Here is a 19,964-nt window from a genome sequence, read left to right as displayed (position 1 = left end):
GGAAGGTGTGAAGACATTAAGGGCTGGTCTACACTACGGGGGGAAATCGATCTTAGATACGCAAATTCAGCTACGTGAATAACGTAACTGAAGTCGAATATCTAAGATCGGATTACTCACCCATTCTCACCACGCGGGATCGATGTCCGCGGCTCCCCCTGTCAAATCAGCAACTCTGTTGGGGTTGGTGTTGTTCCGGAATCGATATAAATGCGCTCGGGGATCGATATATGGTGTCTAGATGAGACGCCATATATCGATCCCCGAGCAATCGATTTTAACCCGCCGATACAGTGGGTAGTCTAGATGTAGCCTTACATTCTATCACAGGGACCTATTGAGGCTGTTGTGGAAAACGACCACAGGATTCATATTTGAATCAGCTCAGCCTGAGGCTCTTTTCTTGGTTACAAGCACGCAGGGGGCGACAGCTATTGGAATACTGTTCCTGAGCTAAAAATCACACAAGCCTTTTACAGCTTAAAACCACAAACAATGACACATACGTTGCACGTTAATTTCCTTATTTGGAATATACTGCAAAATATGATGCAGGTCAAAAGCAAGCTGAACAATCAGTTTTCCATATTTGGCCTTTCCTGTTATTTTTATTACACCTGGTGATATGGGAGCAAGACTCTCCATGTCTCAAGAAATGTCACTACCAACCTAGGCCATTTTCACATGCTGGGGTGCAATCCAGATCAGCGAGGAGTTGTGTCATCTGTAATCCTGGGTGAGATTCAGTGTTCTGCTGCTGGAGCTCCCCTGTCTGGATACTCCCAGCCAGCGTTCAAGGACGCACTGAGTGTCTGTATGATAAGTAACCCTGGACTGGCAGCTCTGACTCCAGCCGCCTGCTTGTTACACCCCAAGCACATTCTGGTTTGGGTAGAGAAGGCTCAGGGTTTGAGAGAAGGCTGGGGGTAGGAAGCTTCTGTTCATTATGCTGGACCTAACCCCAGTTTTACTTGAATAAAGAGGAGATATTTGACATTGTGTGATGCTGCTCCTGTGCTCTGTTCCCAAAGTGTTCTGCAGCAGAGGAGGGTCTCTGGTAGTATGTATGTTACTGGCCTATTGGGCTGATGCTGAAACAGGACAGGGTACAGATGGCATTGTGGGGGTGGCATGAACCTTCACTCTTCATTTCCCCTTCCAAGAACAGAAGGGACAGGAATCCTTACCCAGCAAGACCATCGTCTCATAGTTCCCCTGCATGACATCTCTGTAGAGGGCTCTCTGAGTGGGGTCCAGCAGAGTCCCCTCTTCCCTGGAGAAATACACAGCCACCTCCTCGAAGGTCACCGGCCCCTGAAAGAGCAGGAGTCCAATACTCAGTACCTGCTGACCCACTCACAACCCCACTATTCACGGAACAGCAGCACCAGGGAAATGGAAGCTCCGGGAGGCACATGTTAACAGAGTCCCACCCCACCTTACTTACAGCAGCCAGGAGGCATCAGAGGGTAGAAAGAGAGAACCTTTGTGTCTCCCATCTGACAGACAGAAGCAGGGTCTTCACATTTATCACATAGCTACTAGCCAGAGCTTAATATAGGAGATGGGGCTGTCTCTGGACCCTGATAGTGGCTCCCTGGTAGGAATCCAAGCACTCTCCAAATAAAAGATATGGAAGAAAGGGGAAGTCAATCATAAAGAATAGAAGTTAGAAGGTCAGAATTGTAGTGCCCATTAACAAAGGTTTAGAGAAAATAGAGCCTATCAAACTAACGGGATATCCTTATTGGATGAGATCAAAAGTTTGGTTGCAGCTAATAGTATTGATGTAATATACCTAAACTTCCGTAAGGGACATGACTTGATTAGCACAATATTTTTACTAAAAAAAACTAGAATGATACAAAAAAAAAACATGGCATACATTAAATAGATTAAAAACTCTGATAGTAAATGGGGAACCATGATCGAGTGGATTTCTTTCTAGCAGGTTCCTGCAGGGATTGGTTCTTGGCCCTGTGCTATTTAACATTCTTATCCATGACTTAGAAGAGAGTACAAAATCATCACTGATAAAGTTTACAGTTGCCACAAAGATTGGGGTTGGTGGTAATTAATGAAATGTCAGTAGATTCAGGCTCCATCGCTGAGAGTCTGGGAAGTTGTCCCAGCCCTGGCTGGAGGGTTATTTCCTGTTCCACAAAGAGGGGAAGTTCCATTCCCAACTCCTGTGCCTTGAAATTAGGACCTATCTGACACTACACCCCCATATTCATCATAGTGGTATGATTATAATATGATTAGGACATAATTATGATCTATTTTGTAGAAGATGCATCATGTGTGGTGTCACTGGAAAAGTTCTGATTTGCTGAATATGATTATCCTATTTGTGTGCAAATATCATGTTCGTATCTGAAGTTATGGATATTGACTCTGTATCTGTATTTCAAATGTGCTTACTCTGGGTAACACCCACAATGAGCCTTTCAGGTACAACAATGAAGAAGCCAGACAGTGCTGATGGCTCAACAAAGACAATGGACTGTGGAAGAGCTTAGCCTTCCTGTGAATGTTTCAGCCAGCCTATGAGTCATGGCTACTATGACTCAGCAGGGCCTGTGACCAGACCACATGACACTAAACTCCATTTTAGTAGCTGTATTTTTCCACAAACTGGACTAGGAACTGAGTTTGGAACAAAAGGTTCCCACCATATGGAAAAGCTACATAAGGTGGGGTGTGACATCATCTCTTGGCCTCATTCTCCACACAAGAGAACTTCTGGAAACACCTGAGAAACAAAAACGGATGTAGGGGAAGTGCTGCTCCCAGGATCAAGAGATTTCTAGCTTGTGTATGGAAACTTGGGGGACTGCTTGTACCATCAGTCAGGGTGAGAAATTGCTAATTCAAATTCTATCCATCTAGCATGTTAGGCTTAGTCTGAGTTTTGGTTATTTGCTAAATAATCTGCTTTGATCTGTTTATCATCACTTATAATCACTTAATCTATCTTTCTGCAGTTAATAAACTTGTTTGATGCTTTATCTTAACCAGCGTATTTTGAGTGAAGTGTCTGGGGAAAATCTCAGCTTGTTGTGCACATCTGTCCCATATCGAGGGGAAGGGGAACTACATTAATGAGCTTGTATTATAGAGATCCCTGTGCACTATAAGATGGTATCATTCTGGATTTATACTACAGCAAGTGTGCAAGGTTGGGGAGTGGGAAATTGGCTCTTGTCTTCTATCTGTCCTTGAGTGGCTTAGGTAACGCACTCAGGTAGCTTAGTTGGCTGCATGGCGCCACCTGCTGTTGTGTTGGGTGATAACAGGCCCTGGAGAGGCTGGCGAAATCTCCAGCAAAGCAGTGTGAGAAGGGCCAGCCCAGCGTGAGGGTTAGAGGACACAGCAGTTCCCAGAAGCTCCACAAACTGCCTCCTGTTGGTGACAACCCATCACGCCCTACACTACACAAGTCTCAGCAGGTTTGTCACATGCTGTCCCCTCCCTTTCTCCATCCGACATATTTCCTGCTTCCCACCACTTCTAGCAATTCCCACCCTCTTATGCATTTATTGCTCCTCAACCTCCAAGCAGAGCCCGCCACCCTGATAATCTCTTACCTGAGCCAGCTCCATTGCAGCCATTTCCTTGCCCCTGGGAGGACGAGATGATCTGCAGCGAAACATGGATGTTATTCTCTGGCCTGCCGGGGTGAAAAGGGCAAGGTGTGAGAATTCAGACTAGGCTTTTGTCCATTCCACAAGCCGATTCCCCCCAGCTTTTCCCCTGCTAATGCACATTCTAGGTTCTAGCACACTGTGAAGCACAGAGTGACCTTATTCCAGTACAGGCCTAGCCCCCTCCCACCAGGGTGTAACCCTCTGACACATGGGGAAACCCTCCCAGTAACAGTCTCTCTCTTACACGTATCAAGTTTGCGGACAACACCAAGCTGGGAGGGGTTGTAAGTGCTTTGGAGGATTGGATTAAAATTCAAAATGATCTGGACAAACGGGAGAAATGATCTGAAGTAAATAGGATCAAATTCAGTAGAGACAAGTGCAAAGTACTCCACGTTGGAAGGAACAATCGGAGGCCAGAGAAGAGCAGAAACAAAGGAGTCACTTTGGGGGATTCTCCCTGTCATTGTCCCCAAGGCAGCTGTCTCAGGTTTACAAAGGTGTTTCATGTTCCAGTCTTTGTACAGTCTCTCCTGGGAGTGCCCCTTTCATGGACTGGGCCTAGTTTTAGTTGTTGGTAGTTAACAATCTTGGTTTGTTGTTCATCTAACCAGTATGTGTGGATTGAAGTGTGTTGGAAACTCTGTTTGGGATAACAAGCTGGTGCATGTCATTTTCCGCTGATGAAATGACAGACTTCATATGAGCTTGGGTCGTTCAGTAGCGTGCTGGACAGTGCAAGATGCACATTTCTGGGGGAAAGTTGGGCACTTGAGAATTTGCTGGTTTTCTCCTGAGGTGTAATTCATGAGTGGCTGTCTAGCAGCACTCAATACTGTGTAGCTGGGAGTGAGTTACATGCTGGAGACTGTGTGTTAATTGGCCAAGAGGGGCTGTTCTCGCGGGAAAACAATGGAAAAGGCACCCCATGCTGGAGGACTGAGATACAGCTATTTAACAGTCCAGATTGTACTCTGGGTAACATCACAGACACTCATTATGACAGAGCCTCTTACAACACAGAGAAAGTAAATCCATGTCCCAGAAATCGAAGACTCCAGACAGAGGGCAAGTGTCCCTGGCACTGCTTCTTGCTGACAGAGAGGTTCAGAGACAGAGCGAGAATCTTGGGGAAGCTGGGAACAGGAAGCATGGGCTGGCGGGATTCGGTGGAGAAAGGGAACAGGAAGGGCAGGGATATTACTGAATCCAGGATCTTAGCAGTACTAGATGACAGGATAGCACATAGTGCAGCCCATTGGAAAACACAATCCCAACTATACATACAAAATGATGGGGTCTAAATTAGTTGTTTCCACTCAAGAGAGTGATCTTGGAGTCACTGTGGATAGTTCTCTGAAAACATCCACTCAATGTGCAGCAGCAGTGAAAAAAAGTGAACAATGTAGGAAATAATTAAGAAAGTGATAGATATGACAGAATATCTCATAGATCATATTTGTAAAAACAGCAAATAAATCCATGATACACCCACATCTTGAATACTGCATGCACATGTCACCCCATCTCAAAAATAGAAATATTGGAATTGGAAAAGGTTCAGAAAAGGGCAAGAAAAATGATTAGGGGTATGGGACAGTTATGCCGGACCTAACCCCCAGTTTCACTTGAGCAAACAGGAGATATTTGACACTGTGCAATACAGCTCCTGTGCTCTGTTCCCAAAGTGTTCTGCAGCAGAGGAGGGTCTCTGGTATTATGTGTGTCACTGGCCTATTGGGGTGATGCTGAAACAGGACAGGGTACAGATGGCATTGTGGGGGTGGCGTGAACCTTCACTCTTCATTTCCCCTTCCAAGAACAGAAGGGACAGGAACCCTTACCCAGCGAGGTCACAGTCTCATAGTTCTCCTGCATGACATCCCAGTAGAGGGCTCTCTGAGTGGGGTCCAGCAGAGCCCACTCTTCCCTGGTGAAATACATAGCCATCTCCTTGAAGGTCACCAGCCCCTGAAAGAGTAAGAGTCCAACACTAAGGACTTGCTGCCCCACTCACAGCCCCACTATTTGTGGCAGAGAAGAGTGAATCAAATGGAAGCTCTGGGTGGATCATAGTCAGGAGAGTCCCACCTGCCCATCAATTTCCTGACCCCCCCTGCCCATCAATTTCCTGCTCTGCGCCCGCCCCTCCCACGCTCCCTGTCACTCCCCCGCCCTGCTCCAGCCCCGCCCCCAGCGCCCGGCGGAACGTTACGGCTGGTCCGGGCAGGGGGAAGGGCAGCGGCTTCAGCGGCTGTTACTGGGCATGCGCAGTGCCCGGGAGTAGCACATTGCTATGGGGAGGGATTTAATACACCGCCCCACCCTGCCGGGCCCGTGGTCCGCCCCTCCCCCCCACATGACGGCCGGGCCCCGGTCCCCCCATCCCAGCGGGGCGGGCGGGCGGATCCTCCTGCAGCTCCACTGGGGCCGAGGCGCCTTCAAGGCTTCTCCCAGGCTCCCTGGGGTAGAGTCACTTTCCTGCCCCCCAGCGCCTCTCATTCCCCGGGGGCTCCGGGTCACAATGTCCCACCGCCCTTCCCCCACCTGCAGCTCCGGATTCTCCCCTCCCGCCCCCGCCAGCCACACCAAGGGGAACCCCCGGGCCCCAGTCTCTGTCCCCACCTGGATCCCAGCGGGGCCGGGGGCAGATCCTGGCTGCAGCTGAGACCAGCGGCTCCGCTCCGGCTCAGGGCAGCTCCAGCGCTGCTGGCAGCACGTGCAGAACCAGGAAGCAGCTGTTCAGCCGGGGCTACGCGTCACAATGTGCCAGAGCCCCGCCCCCAGGAGCTGCCCTGCCCATGGGCTGTGCCAGAGCCCCGCCCCCAGGAGCTGCTCCGCCCCCGCTCTGTGCTGGAGCCCCGCCCCCAGGAGTTGCTCCGCCCCCGCTCTGTGCTGGAGCCCCGCCCCGAGGAGCTGCCCCGCCCCCGAGCTGAGCCAGATCCCCACCCCCAGGAGCTGCCCGCACCTGGGATGTGTCAGAGCCCCGCCCCCTGGAATTTCCCCATGTTGGGTCTCTGAGCTTTGTTCTCCTGCCACCTTCTTCCCAGCACCCCCTGCTCCCTTCCTGTGTCTGCAAACACCCCCCTCCCCCGGGGCCTGCTGCAGTGCTCGCTGAGGCTGACTCCAGTGGCTGAAGTTGCCTCCATCTCTGCTTCACCTGGAGTGGGAGAGACAAAGAGAGGAGATGGTCCCAGGGTGTGAAACCAGAATCAAGGGGCAAGGAAAGAAGGACTGTTTGGAAAGGTGGGTTTTTTGTGGGGGGGGGTGAGCCAGAGGGATTCAGAAGAAGTTGGGCAGCAGAGGCTCAGGGAAATTGAGGGGAACCTCCTGGGTGTCTCAGTGTTGCCCAGGGTTTGTACAGCACCTTGCATAATATGGGGTCTGATCTCAGTCATGGTCTGTGCAGCACCTGGGAGCCCTGATGTCTGTTTCCTGATCAGAGGCTCTGGGAATGGAGAGAGGGAAACCTCAGCACCTGTAGGTTAATGCAGCCCTGTGTGCAACCCCTGCTAGGATGATCCGACAGCAAATGTGAAAAATTGGGATGGGGGTGGGGTTAATAGGCACCTATATAAGAAAAAGACCCAAAAATCGGGACATCTAGTCATGCTAGTCCCTGCTGTTCTCATAAGGGGTCGGCTTAGAGAGGGTTTGGCTACACTTGCAGCTGTCCAGCGCTGGGAGTTAAAGCTGTCTTCCTACAGCTGTTTAGGGAAAGCGCTGCAGTGTGGACACACTGACCGCTACCAGCACTCTGTCATGGCCACATTTGCAGCGCTGTTGGGAGTGGTGCATTATGGGCAGCTATCCCAGCATTCAAGTGGCTGCAATGTGCTTTTCAAAAGAGGAGGGTGGGGTGGAGTGGAGTGTGACACGGAGCGTGGGGGAGACAGAGCGAGTGGATTTTTGGAGCTGACACTGTGTCAGCTCCCTGCCTGGCAAGTTCAAGCCTCCTCCCCCACCCCTCTCTCATTCACTAAATGCAAATAGCCGCCTTTGTTTTTTTTCTCACAGACCAGATAAGCCGCTGATCCAAAACAGACCCCCCCCCGTGCCCACCCGGCTGCTTCTCTCCTCAAGCAAACACCAGCTGTGGGTGTTCCAAAGGGATCCCCCTGCCTCTGCTCATTCACTGCAAACAGTAACTGTGTTTGGTTTTTAGATAAGCAGCTCCGGGAGCCTTCAGCTCACAACAAAACAAACAGAGGCATCACACCAAAACAAAGAGTGTTATCTCTACTTAAAAGCATTATGGGAAGGTTCCGGAGGTCAGTGACAGCGTAGTAAGATTAATCACTGTTTACACTGGCACCCCAGCGCTGCATCACCAGCTCTGTTCTCTTTATTCCTCTGGTCGAGGTGGAGCACATGCAGCAGTGTAGCCAGGGAAATACAGCGCTGTATGTGCCTTGCCAGTGTGCACGGGGAGTAAGTTACAGCGCTGTAAAGCCACTACCTGCACTGTAACTCTCCAGTGTAGCCAAGGCCTGAGTTGTAGTAATAATAGCAGCCAAGAATCCGGTGCCACCTTCTAGACTAACAGACGTATTGGAGCATGAGCTGTCGTGGGTGAATACCCACTTCGTCAGATGCAACAATAGTCCCATATGGGCTAGTGGTCAGGATTCCTGGTTTTCACCCAGGTGGCCTGGGTTCAACTTCTGGTGTGGGAAGAGTGCAGAGCTTTTGCCCAGAGTGGAGGCAGGAAATGAAAGGAACAGGAAGGGATCCTGCCAGCAGTGGAGTTAGACAGTGTAGGGAGGGGACCCCAGAAGTGGGGGTGGGGCAGTGGTTTGGGGGGAGATGAGGGAAGGATCCCAGCAGTGCGGGAAGTTGACAACCTGGAGAGCACAGGCCTGGAATGGGGACCTGGAAGAGTGAATGTGTCCCTCTAAACCCATCAACTGCAGACTAGGCAGGCTTGGAAGGATTGTGTATTTGTTGGTAAATGTCAATTTCTGTGTAAACACACAACCCAATGGCAAAATATTTCCATCAATAATCATCAAAATTGACAGATGGGCAAAGTAAGAAACTTGCTGCTTGAGAACTTATGTTGTAGGAGCAGCAGTGATCTGTATGCTCTGTATAACCTGTATGCTCAAAAGGTCTGTTAAACTCCCCCATCTTGTGTCCTTTCCCGCTTTGAATGCCTGTGAAGTGGCTTTCCCACTCTCCTTTGTACCTCCAGTGAATGCCCTTCACCCGGCCCATCTGGCCAGTGGTTCGCTGTGTTACATTCTATTGCACCTCAGGGAGACTGATCTTCATCGCACCGTCCATCGCTGCGCTCTGGGACACTTACCTTAAAGGATCCTGACATCTCCACTGCCAGGCCTGTCCTGGGAGCGTGAGTATGAGTGTGACACCCTCTCCCATCCCTTCTTTTGAGCTTAGCTATCAAGCTAATAAATGTGCTGCTTTCTGCCAAACTCTGGGGGGGAGGGGCATTATTAGTCCTCTTTAAGCTTACTAACTGACCCAATTTTGGGTAACACAAGCAACGTTGTTCGATCTGTTATTGTACCAAAGGGGGAGATGGTTGTCTATAAAGGAGGGTGAAGACTAAATGCCTCTGATGAGAATGGGATTTGAAGCCATGCAGGCAGAGCATAATGGGGTAGCAGTCCATCACCTTAACCACTCGGTCACCTCATCTGAGCTGTCAAAAAACGGACAGGAGGAGAAATCTAAGGCCGGCAGAGATAGGGACACTAAGGAGTTTTTAAATACTAAGCAAAAGCAGGGTCTGAATGAGCTCCCCTCTCTCACCTAGTGAGGAGCTGGGGAAAGACTTCCAGAACAGACCGTGTTTGCATAGACACACCTACTCTGCCTAGCTATGCAGCATGATGGGGCTGCTTCCCCAAAATGACCAGTTTGGGATGGTCTTGGGTTACAAATGACTTTAGGATTGAGTGGAATGAAATGTTATTCTCCTTCTTGTATGAGTGAAGGGCAGCAGAACATACCTAGTCCGTCCTGATGGAGGGGTAGGTGAGTGAGGAATAGCTTTTATTGGACTGCAGAGAAGTGATTGAGGACGTCACCCTAAACCAGTGGTCCCCAAACATTTCACATTGTGCCCTCTTAGCCATGGCTGTGGCCCCTCGGAAGCCACGGTCAAGAACCGGGGCCGGGAGGAGTGGGGCTGTTGCTTGCTGGGGTGAGGGGTGCGGACAGGGGTAAAGGGGTCGACGCCGGGCTGGGAGCCAGAGTCTCAGGCTGAGGGTGGGGTTGGGGAAGAGCTGTGGCAGAGTGGTGCTCCCTCCCTGCCCTCTATGTGGGCTGGCTCAGGTCCTGAGGTGCCCCCATGAATGTTCCTCTGTGTCCCCCTAGGAGTCGCACCCCACATTATGGGGACCACTGAACCCTACTCGCTAAGCCGGGGCTAGTGATGCCAAACCCCCGGGAAAGGGAGAACAAGTGTGGGGGCCCCAGCACCAGAACCATGCCCCTACCTTCTGTCTGTGGCTCTACCCCCTTCCACCCATGGCCCCATCCACTGTCACTTCTGTTCCACCCCTTCCCCCACCAGCCCCACCCTATCACTCCTTTACCCCTGCCTCGCTGTGGCCCTGAGACAAGAGAAGCTCTGTGCCCCTGCTGCAGCCCCCGGGCTGTAGCAGGGAGCGGGAGCTCCTCCAGCCCTGGGGCTGACATAGGGGAGATTTTTCCAGGGGGACCTAACTTGGCCAGGGCCCCTGATCATGGGCCCCACTGTCCCCTTGGCAGTGCAAGGTTTGGGGAGGCTGAGCCCCCTTGTCATACACAGATAGCTAAGGGTTAATGTTCTTTTACCTATAAAGGGGTAACACCAGTAACCTAAAACACCTGACCAGAGGACCAATCAGGAAACAAGACTTTTTCAAATCTGGGTGGAGGGAAGTTTGTGTGTGAGTTCTTTGTTCTTTGTCTTGTGTCTGTGGCGTCTCGGCTATGAGAGTGATTTTTCTATCTCCTGCCTTTCTAATCTTCTGTTTCCAAGTTGTAAGTACAAAGATAATAAGACAATAAGTTTATATTGGTTTTTTTTGTATTTACATGTGTGTAGTTGCTGGAATGTTTAAATTGTATTCTTTTTGGATAAGGCTGTTTATTCATTTTTTTCTTTTAAGCAAATAACCCTGTATTTGTCACCTTAATACAGAGAGACCATTTTTATGTCCTTTTCTTTCTTTTTATATAAAGCTTTCTTTTTAAGACCTGTTGGATTTTTTCTTTAGTGGGGACTCCAGGGAATTGAGTCTGCAGCTCACCAGGGAATTGGTGGGAGGAAGAAGTCAGGGGGAAAATCTCGTTGTGTTAGATTTACTAGCCTGACTTTGCATACCCTCTGGGTAAGGGGGAAGAGAGATTAGCTATCTTGGTACTTCTATTTCCAGGACTGGAAACAGGGAGGGGGGAGTAACTAAGCTTGGAGGTTTTCATGCTAACACCCATATTTTGGACGCTAAGGTCCAAATCTGGAAAAAAATGTTATGACACACCTCCCCCCTGAGCCTCCATTACGAGCCGCCTAGGCTACCACTGCTCAGTGTGTGGCCAGTCTCTGTGTTTTCTGCTGCTCGTTCTGGGGAGCCTGGCCGGCCTTAGGGGTGGTGCCCCCCGATAGCCGTCCAGGGCTCCAGGGGTCAAAGGGCACCGTGTGGCAGTGCAAAGGTGCTCACTGCTCTCCCCTGCCCCAATGCTCCTCCATGGGTCCATAGAGGTTTGAGGGGAGTAAGGAGCAACCCTATGTGCTCCATGCATCCTGGTCACTTTTCCCACTTGGGCTGTGCTGTGAGGGGAGCATCAGAAGCTGCTGCTCTCTGCCCTCCCGCTATGCAGCCCGGCTGAGGAAAGTGACCTGGATGCCGGGAGCTCGGATGATCTCACTTCTTGCCCCCACAGCCCCTAGGGGTGCCCAGATGAGCAGCGTTCCAGGGAGGAGTGTGGGGCAGCAATGCCAGCTGCTCCATGCACACAGGTCAGTCTCCCCATGTGGGTGCAGGAGGGGGTGCAAGGGTTACTGTGGTGCCTATTCTATCAATATCGTCACTCAATACCAGGCACTCAAATTCACCAGTCTTAGTACTTAGACGTTTAGCATTTGTATTTAAGCACTTCTAAAATGTGTCCCATTTTAGCTGTCTGCTATTACATGATGTAATTGAGGGAGACTCTTTCATTTCACTGTTTCTCATCAGAACCTACCTGTACATTGTCATCTTCCATCCTCTCCACCTTACTAGGCTATAGAGAATCCCTGTGAATAGTTCCTCTCCTAACGGATGTCTCTGTCTGAACCCTGTGCTCCTCAGCGCCTGTCGGCTTTCCCCAGCTCTGAGGCTGTGTCTACACCGCGCACCTTACCACGGTGCAGCTGTGCCACTCTAACCATGCCATTGTAAGGTGCGCTGTGTGGCCGTCCTTATCGCTGAGAGAGAGCTTCCCCGGCAACAAAGCCAAACTACCTCCAATGAGGGGCAGGAGCTTTGTCACCGGGAGCACAGCTCCACCTATGATGCGCTGTTCACACTGCCGCTTTTCATGGCTCAAATTTTGGCATTCGGGGAGTGTTTTTTCTCACCGCAGAGAGACAAAATTTTTAGCAACAAAAGCCGAAATTAAAAAAAACTCCTCTGCAACCTATTTAATTTTACCTTTATACAACCTTTATACTGCCTCCAGTTCTGGTATCCTCATTTGAAAAAGATGTTGTGAAATTGGAGCTAGGGCAGCGAAGAGCCACCAAATGTTCTGAGGGCTGGAGAAAAATGCCTTCCAGTGAGCTATTGAAAGAGCTCAACCTGTTTAGCTTATCAAAAGAAGATTGAAAGGTGATTTCACTGAAATGTTGAAGGGCCTTAATGGAGAGAAAAGATTGGGTATTTACGGGCTCTTGAATGGAGCAGAGAAAGGTATAACAAGACCCAATGGCTGGAAAGTGAAAAGAGACAAATTCTTATTACAACTGAGGCACAATAGTTAACAGCGAGGATGATTCACCACAGGAGCAAGCTACCAAGGAAAGTGGTGGTTTCACCATCTCCTGTTGTCATTTAATGAAGACTAGATGCCTTTCTGGAATGTGTTTGCCCCAAAAGTAGCTGTTATGTCATACAGGAGGCCTGTGATATGCAGGTTAGATGCTCTAATGGTGTCTTCTGACCATGAAGTCGACTAATTTCTGAAAAACTGAGTGTAGCATTGGGAGCAGCGTCTGATGTTTTCCTGTCTAGCCGTCTTGCTGCCTAGAACGAACGCTCCTTGAGTGGGGTGATCCACAGGGAGTAGCTCAAACCTCCAAAGTGCCTGGCCAGGGGCAGGACATTAGCCCAGCAAGGGAGGGGTGTGGCAGTGACATCACAAAGGCCTTTTGCAGGACCTCAGACTATTGGTCAAAGGTGGTGGGGAGGTGGTGACCTCACAGAGAGATGCTGACATCAGCCAGGCAGGACAGGGGCGAGGGGCCAGGGAAACCTCAGAGACCTCTGTGGCTTTGCTTCAGCACGTTTCCTTCTCCAGGTCTCTCTTTGAGGACTGAGAGATTATTTGGGGTCATGGACGTGAGCGCCTGGAGGAACCTCTTTCGAGTTTCCTCCTTCCCTTGTAGTGATTTTACTAGAAAACAGCCGTCCCTGTTTAGAAGGTAAGAGCCTCCTGGAGGTTTGAAACCTGTTCAGTCTGATCTATCTGGTGACAAGTGAATTCTAGGCATGGAAAACACGAGCTTAAGGAGGCAGAATTTTATTGCACACCTGGGATTTTGTCCCTTAGAATCGCTGGGGACATTAGGGTGTGTCCTTTTTGTTTCACCTCTTCCTCCATCCCTCCCTCCTCTTCTTCTCTTGCTTCTTTTGTCCTTTCTCCTGTTCCCTTCCCAACAACAGGACGGAGGTGTGTGTGTGTGTGTGTGTGTTGCAGGGAAGTCCTCTGCAGCTCCCACTATGGAAGGTCCACCCAAAAATGTGGGACTGAAATAGTGCTCGGGCAGTGATCCCCACCGGTGACCTGGGCCATCCTTCGGGCTCTCTGGTGAGAACCCTCAGCCTCCCGTCCTCCGTCTCTACCCTGATTGGTTGAGCAGGGGGATATTGACAGGGAGGAGACTCAGGTCCTTGTTGTTCTCTTTTAAGATCAAGTAAATAAGTCAGAACCAGTTCTATCTTTGATTAATTTTGCTGCTTCTCTGCATTAATTGTCTCTGAGCAGTTGATGATTCCCTCTAATATTGCAGTTCTCCTCAAATACTTGCTGAATAATTACTGTCACTGTTGTTGGTCTGGGGCTCATCTGAGAGCACAGTATTCAGGTCATTCAATGTCTGAAATTCAAGATCCGATGGTTTGTTTGAAAATCAGGGCTCTTCGGTCCTATTCCCAACACTGCCTCTGACGGGCTGTGTGACCTAAGACAAGTCAATTCTCCTTTCTCAGCCTGAGCTTCTCCCTCTTTCAAGTAGGGATAATAATGATCCGCTCTTACCTACCTCATGGTGGGTGAAGGATGCGGATCCATTTGGGAGTGTCACTAGAAGTAGTGCATAATATGAAGTTTCCCAGATTATGACATAATAGATTAGCTGAAATAGTCTATTTTATTTGTATTTTTTTATTTTGAAATTGTTAATAGTAGCAACGACTTAGCTCAGATTGAAGCATCTTATCTAATGGTTGAGATGTAAGTGTCTCCTCTTTGTGTGCGAGGAGACAATTTAACACACTCTGACAAAGAGGAGATGCTTTTGTTTTGCAACAAAATATTTTTGCAAAGATCTTTCATCCCACTTGTTATGATTTTGAGAAACAAACTGGTTTAGTCTAAATGGGATTTTCGGACAGAAACGGTTTGAATGAAATTTTCCCACCATCTCGATTCCTGGGCTCTGGGGTGTTTTCATCTGTTAGAACAGGAGTCAGAACTGGTTGCTTCTCTTTCTGGCTCTGCCATCGCCTTGTTGTGTAGGCCTTGGGTAGGTCACTTCCCTTCTCCCATCTGTCCAATCGGAACAGGAACAGTTCTCGAACTATGGGCAGTTTAGAGCCCAAGTGAGATACGGGGTATTAAAACCCTCTGTGAAGGAGAAAGGGGAGTTTCACAGTGTTTAGCACCAAGGAATTCTAAAGTTTGCCAAAATGTCTAGTCTGTGGAAACAAGAAATGGTCGGGGCCAAACTTATTAACCACTGCCTTTTTAAAGCCCATTCAAAGATGTGAGTCCCTATCTTTTAGGTACCTGTGGTTCTTTGCCAGCAGCAGAGAAGAGGTTCCTGCCTCCGTTTTTGTGGCCTTAACAAACCAGGTGTTGTGCCCCAGTTCTCGTCTGAGACCCCTGAAAAAGAACATCTTCCGATCCATGAACAAGACAGGACCTATCTTTCAAAGGGGAACAAAAAGACCTCTGGGACTTACAGACTAGCTAGCCTGACTGCCATAGCTGGAGAGATCCTGCAATACATTCTTAAACACTCAGTTTGTCAGCAGCACCTACAGGATGATTTGGTTCTTATGACTAGTGAGCGTGGAATTGTCAAGAACAAATCATTCCAAACCAATCCTCTTTCCTTCTTTGGCAGGGTTCTGGGCCTGGTAGAGGTGAGTAAACAATAGATGGGGTCTAGCTTGGTGTTACTAAGGCTTTTGACACAGTCCCATAGGACATTCTCAGAAGCAAACGAGGGAAATGTAGTCCAGCTGCAATCAGTGTAATGTGGGTGCAGAGCTGGTTGAAAGCCAAGACTCCAGGAGCCCTTCTCCATGTTTAGCTGCCCAACGGGGAGGGTGAACCTAGTGGGTCTGGCAGGGATCAGTCCGGTGTCAGGTACTATTCTATATTTTCATGAATGATTTGGAAAATGGAGTGGAGAGCATGCTCCTAAATTTTACAACTGACACCAAGCACTTTGGAGCACAGGATTGAAATTCAAAACACCTTTAACAAATTGGAGACTTGGTCTTCTTGAGCCAAACTCCATGGTTAGGGCTCTCTCTCTACACTGGGCTGAAGTAAAACCCCAGAGCCAAGCACTCCTCCTGGGCAGTGAGCTCCGACCTTGAATGGTCAGATGCTGCTTAGCACTGTCAGAGCAGCTGTTGCTGGGGGATTCTCCCAGCACTTTCCAATAGCTGGGGACAGAGCCCGAGAGTGGGGAGCAACTTGCCCAAAGTCCCCAGAAAAAGGAAAACAACCAGCAGAGGAACCAATAGGAAACCCAGCAATGGAACTCAGGAGTCTTGGGGGTGTGCTGTGGTGACCAGATGTCCCAATTTTATAGGGACAGTCCGAATTTTGGGGTCTTATCTAGGATCCTATTACCCCCCACGCCGTCCCGATTTTTCACACTTGCTGTCTGGTCACCCTAGGGTGTGCACATGTGTGGGTCCCAGCTGCTCCCTGCCCCCCTCATTGAAGCAGATGTGCAGGGTTACTGCCCTGGGAAGTGCAGGGCACCAGTGGATGTGGGGTTGGCTGGAGGTAGGGTCTGGCTTCAGGCAGGGCAAGGGCTGCGTGGCTGGCTGGCTTCAGGCAGTGGGGTGCATCAGGGGTTGGCTGGAGACAGGGCACGGAGGATGCGGCTGGTGCAGGCAAAGCAGAAGGTGCAGGGCTGGCTGGAGACAGAGGCTGACTGCCGGCAGGGCAGGGCAGGGGGTGCAGGGCTGGCTGCGGGCAGGGCCGGTGCAAGGAAGTTTCATGCCCTAGGCGAAACTTCCACCTTGCACCCTCCCCCCCCCGCACCCCTGCCCTGAGGCGCCCCACCCGTGGCAGCTCCCCCCTCCACCCTGAGGCTCCCCTCTTGTGGCAACTCTCCTGCTCTGCCCTGCGGCACCCCCGTCTCCCGAGCTCACCCCTGCTCCGAGCACGAACACCCCGAGCACGCCGTGGCCGCTTCACTTCTCCCACCTCCAAGGCTTGCGGCGCCTAAGCCTGCCAGGCAGTCAAGCACCCTCCTCTGAGCCACAGCAGCCCTGACAGTTGACAATAGAGGCACCTTAACCCCTGAGTTCCTTCAATGTGTCCCCCTCGGGGGTCCTGCTCCGATCACCAGATACTCGGGGTATGTCTATACCACCTGCCGAATCGGTGGGCAGCGATCGATCCAGCGGCGGTTGATATATCGCGTCTAGTGTAGATGCAATACATTGAGTGATCTCCCTTCGCCTGCTGTACTCCAGCTTGGTGAGAGGCGCAGGCAGAGTCTACGGGGAGCTGCAGCAGTCAACTCACCGAGACTGTGACATTATAATTGTTAGGCCTGAATAAAGATATAGCAGACAAAACCAGGTATGCCAACCTGACCAAAGTCAGGCTAACAGAGGTTTGTGGGTAATCCCTGAGTGGAAAACACTGAGAGGCAGCAGCATGTCTCACAAGCGCTGGGAAAAAGTGAGATAAGAGAGAAGCTGCATTCCTGGCATAGTACCAGATGTGCTGTGTTCGGGCAGCTCCTTCGAAGAACTGATAAGAGTCCTAGTTTCCCAGCCTCCTTGTTTTCGCTCCCTGGTTTTGTTCTTTGTTTGTTTTTAACTCCCCTACATTTCTAACTTTAGGCATGCATGTATACTAAAGGTGTCTAGTTTCTAGTTGTTAGAAGAAGGGGGTGGGTTGCTCCCGGGAATAATTTATGACGCGATGGAACTGTCTACATAGGCTTATACTAAGATGTAAAGAGCAGGCTGGTTCTCTCTGGAGACGAGCTGCTCTCTATTGATGCGTGCACTTGTCAATAAAGAGCTTTTGATCGGACCTTGCTGGTGTTGCCTGTCTCTCTCGCGGTCAGACAACGAACTTTGCCGTCTGGGTTAGAGTCCCTGACATAAGTATAATCTAATATCTCATTGAAAGGTGACAGGGCCAGAAAGAGTTAATTAACTCACCTCACCGACTGACCTGACCCGTGGGTGAACCTTAAAAACTGGTTATCAAGATATGTAAATGAACAGAGCTTTGAAATGCAAGTCTGCAGTGTTAGAGGTAGAAGGGGAGGTGTTTGCTCAGGTCTTGTGATGTCAGCAAACAAGTCTTGTCTATTGCTATAGTTTTAATTCAAAGAGCAAAAAAAGAATATTAACATTTATGATGATACTTGAGTGAAATAGTATTATTGTCTGTGTCTCTTTGAAGGTTGTGGTAATCTGTATCTGAACTGTTTGATGGATGTACTAATTGCCAGGATGTTTGGAAGAAGAGTTAAGCCTATTGTTTTCTCAGGCTGAAAGGCTGCTGGAAATGTTTAAGAACCTGGGACACGATCCTTCTTCATCTCAGATCTGCTTTGGGTTTCAAGAGGGGGAAACCTTAAGCCACAAGGATTGAGATCCCCAGTCATTGACTGGAGCCACCCTGAATATGGACATTGGATTATAACCTATGGACTATTTCTAAAAGGACTTTTGGCAACTACAAGCTCATGTCTACTTTGTATCTGAACCTCAAAAATTGAATTCAAGTCTATATGTCTATTAATCTTTTAACCAACACTCACTCTCTCTCTTTTCTTTTCTAATAAATTTTAGCTTAGTTAATAAGAATTGGCTATAGCATGTATTTTAAGTAAAATCTAAGTTATAATTGAACCTGGTTATGTGGCTGATCCTTTGGGATCGGAAGAATCTTTTCTTTTATATGATGAAGTAAGATTTTCAGGAATCATCATCATATCTAACAGGTGTGTCTGGACGGAGGCCTGAGGCTGGGTACTTTAAGGGAACTGCGTGGTTTAAACTTCTAAGTAACCAGTGAGGTACTACAGAAGCTGTTTTGTGCTGGCTTGGTAAATCTAAGTATTGAAATAACCAGCAGCGTTTGGGATTTGTCTGCCCTGTTTTGTTTGCAATTCACTCTGATTGAGTGAGCTGAGCTGGCTCCCACGGGCAGCACCGTCACACCTACAGCCAGGCTGCAGAGGTCCGGGGGATCTTAGGGTCCTTGGGGTGCACAGATACCTATGTCCAGGCCATAGCGGTCCCTGGGGGGCTTAGAGAGTTTGGGGGGACACAGATACCAATCTCCATGCACTAGGGTCCCATGGGGGCTTAGAGGGTTCGTGGGGGGCACATATTCCTACATCCAGGCTGTAGGGTTACCAGGGGGGCTTAGGGGGTTAGTGGGGGGCAAAGATACCTACGTCCAGGCTGGAGGCATCCTGGGAGTCTTAGGGGTTTTGTGGGGGCCAAAGACACCTATGATGTCCAGGCTGTAGGGGTACCAGTGAGTTTTAGGGGTTCGAGTGGGCACAGATACGTATGTCCAGGCTGTATCGTTCCCAGGGGGGGGTTAAAGGTTTCGTGAGGGGCACAGATATCTACGTACAGATTGTAGATGTCCCGGGAGGGGGGGGTTAGCGGGGTTGTGGGAGTGCAAATACCTATGTCCAGGCTGTAGGGGTTCCTGGTGGCTTAGAGGGTTTCTGAGGGGCATATATACCTACGTGCACACTGGAGTGTCGCAAGGGGCTTATGGAGTCTATATGGGGAACAGATACCAATGTTCTGGCTGTATAGGTCCCTCGGGGGCTTAGGGGGTTTGTGGGGGGCACAGATACCTAAGTTCAGGCTGGAGGGATCTCTGAGTGTCTTAGGTGTTTGGTGGGAGGCACAGATACCTACGTCCAGGCTGCAGGGGTCTCGGAGGGGCTTAGGGTCTGTCACGGAGTGTGGGGGAGTCCGGTCCTGCACCCCTCTTCCTGGGACTCACAGTGACTCTCAGCCAGCCAGTAAAACAGAAGGTTTATTGGACAACAGGAGCGAAGGATACAGCAGAGCTTGGAGGCACAAGCAGGACCCCACAATCAAGTCCTTCTAGGCAGAGAACGGGAACCTCATCCCATCCCACTCCAGTGGGAGCCATGTTCTGGGGAATGACCCAGGGCAACAATTTCCCACCCAAACAAGGACAAATCGCTGCAGATAAAATGGGTGGGAAAATCCACCCCCCATCGGAGTGATTTTAAATTGACCTTTGAGTGCCTGAGCACTATTTCAGTCCCACATTTTTGGGTGGACCTTCCATAGTGGGAGCTGCAGAGGACTTCCCTGCAACACACACACACACACACACACCTCCGTCCTGTTGTTGGGAAGGGAACAGGAGAAAGGACAAAAGAAGCAAGAGAAGAAGAGGAGGGAGGGATGGAGGAAGAGGTGAAACAAAAAGGACACACCCTAATGTCCCCAGCGATTCTAAGGGACAAAATCCCAGGTGTGCAATAAAATTCTGCCTCCTTAAGCTCGTGTTTTCCATGCCTAGAATTCACTTGTCACCAGATAGATCAGACTGAACAGGTTTCAAACCTCCAGGAGGCTCTTACCTTCTAAATAGGGACGGCTG

At 49.7% G+C, this 19,964-nt stretch overlaps 1 protein-coding gene and 1 long non-coding RNA gene across 7 annotated transcripts in view; one reads left to right on the top strand and one right to left on the bottom strand.

Moving 5' to 3' along the window:
- Nucleotides 1–19,964, bottom strand: part of LOC127042400 (zinc finger protein 862-like) — a 751,328-nt gene that overhangs the window by 139,992 nt on the left and 591,372 nt on the right. The window contains exons 5-6 of the mRNA XM_050935866.1: nt 3,591–3,673; nt 1,188–1,314 (exon numbers count right to left, since the gene is read on the bottom strand). Coding sequence (XP_050791823.1) covers nt 1,188–1,314; nt 3,591–3,673 — 210 coding nt within the window. The remainder of the gene's footprint in view (nt 1–1,187; nt 1,315–3,590; nt 3,674–19,964) is intronic.
- Nucleotides 1–19,964, top strand: part of LOC127042403 (uncharacterized) — a 1,287,231-nt gene that overhangs the window by 681,705 nt on the left and 585,562 nt on the right. The gene's annotated exons all lie outside the window — the stretch shown is intronic.

The sequence above is a fragment of the Gopherus flavomarginatus genome, unplaced genomic scaffold (assembly GCF_025201925.1).
Source record: "Gopherus flavomarginatus isolate rGopFla2 unplaced genomic scaffold, rGopFla2.mat.asm mat_scaffold_39_arrow_ctg1, whole genome shotgun sequence".
Lineage (NCBI taxonomy): Eukaryota > Metazoa > Chordata > Testudines > Testudinidae > Gopherus > Gopherus flavomarginatus.
Note: the sequence above shows the minus strand (reverse complement) of the source record. Positions and strands in the feature narration are given on the sequence as shown.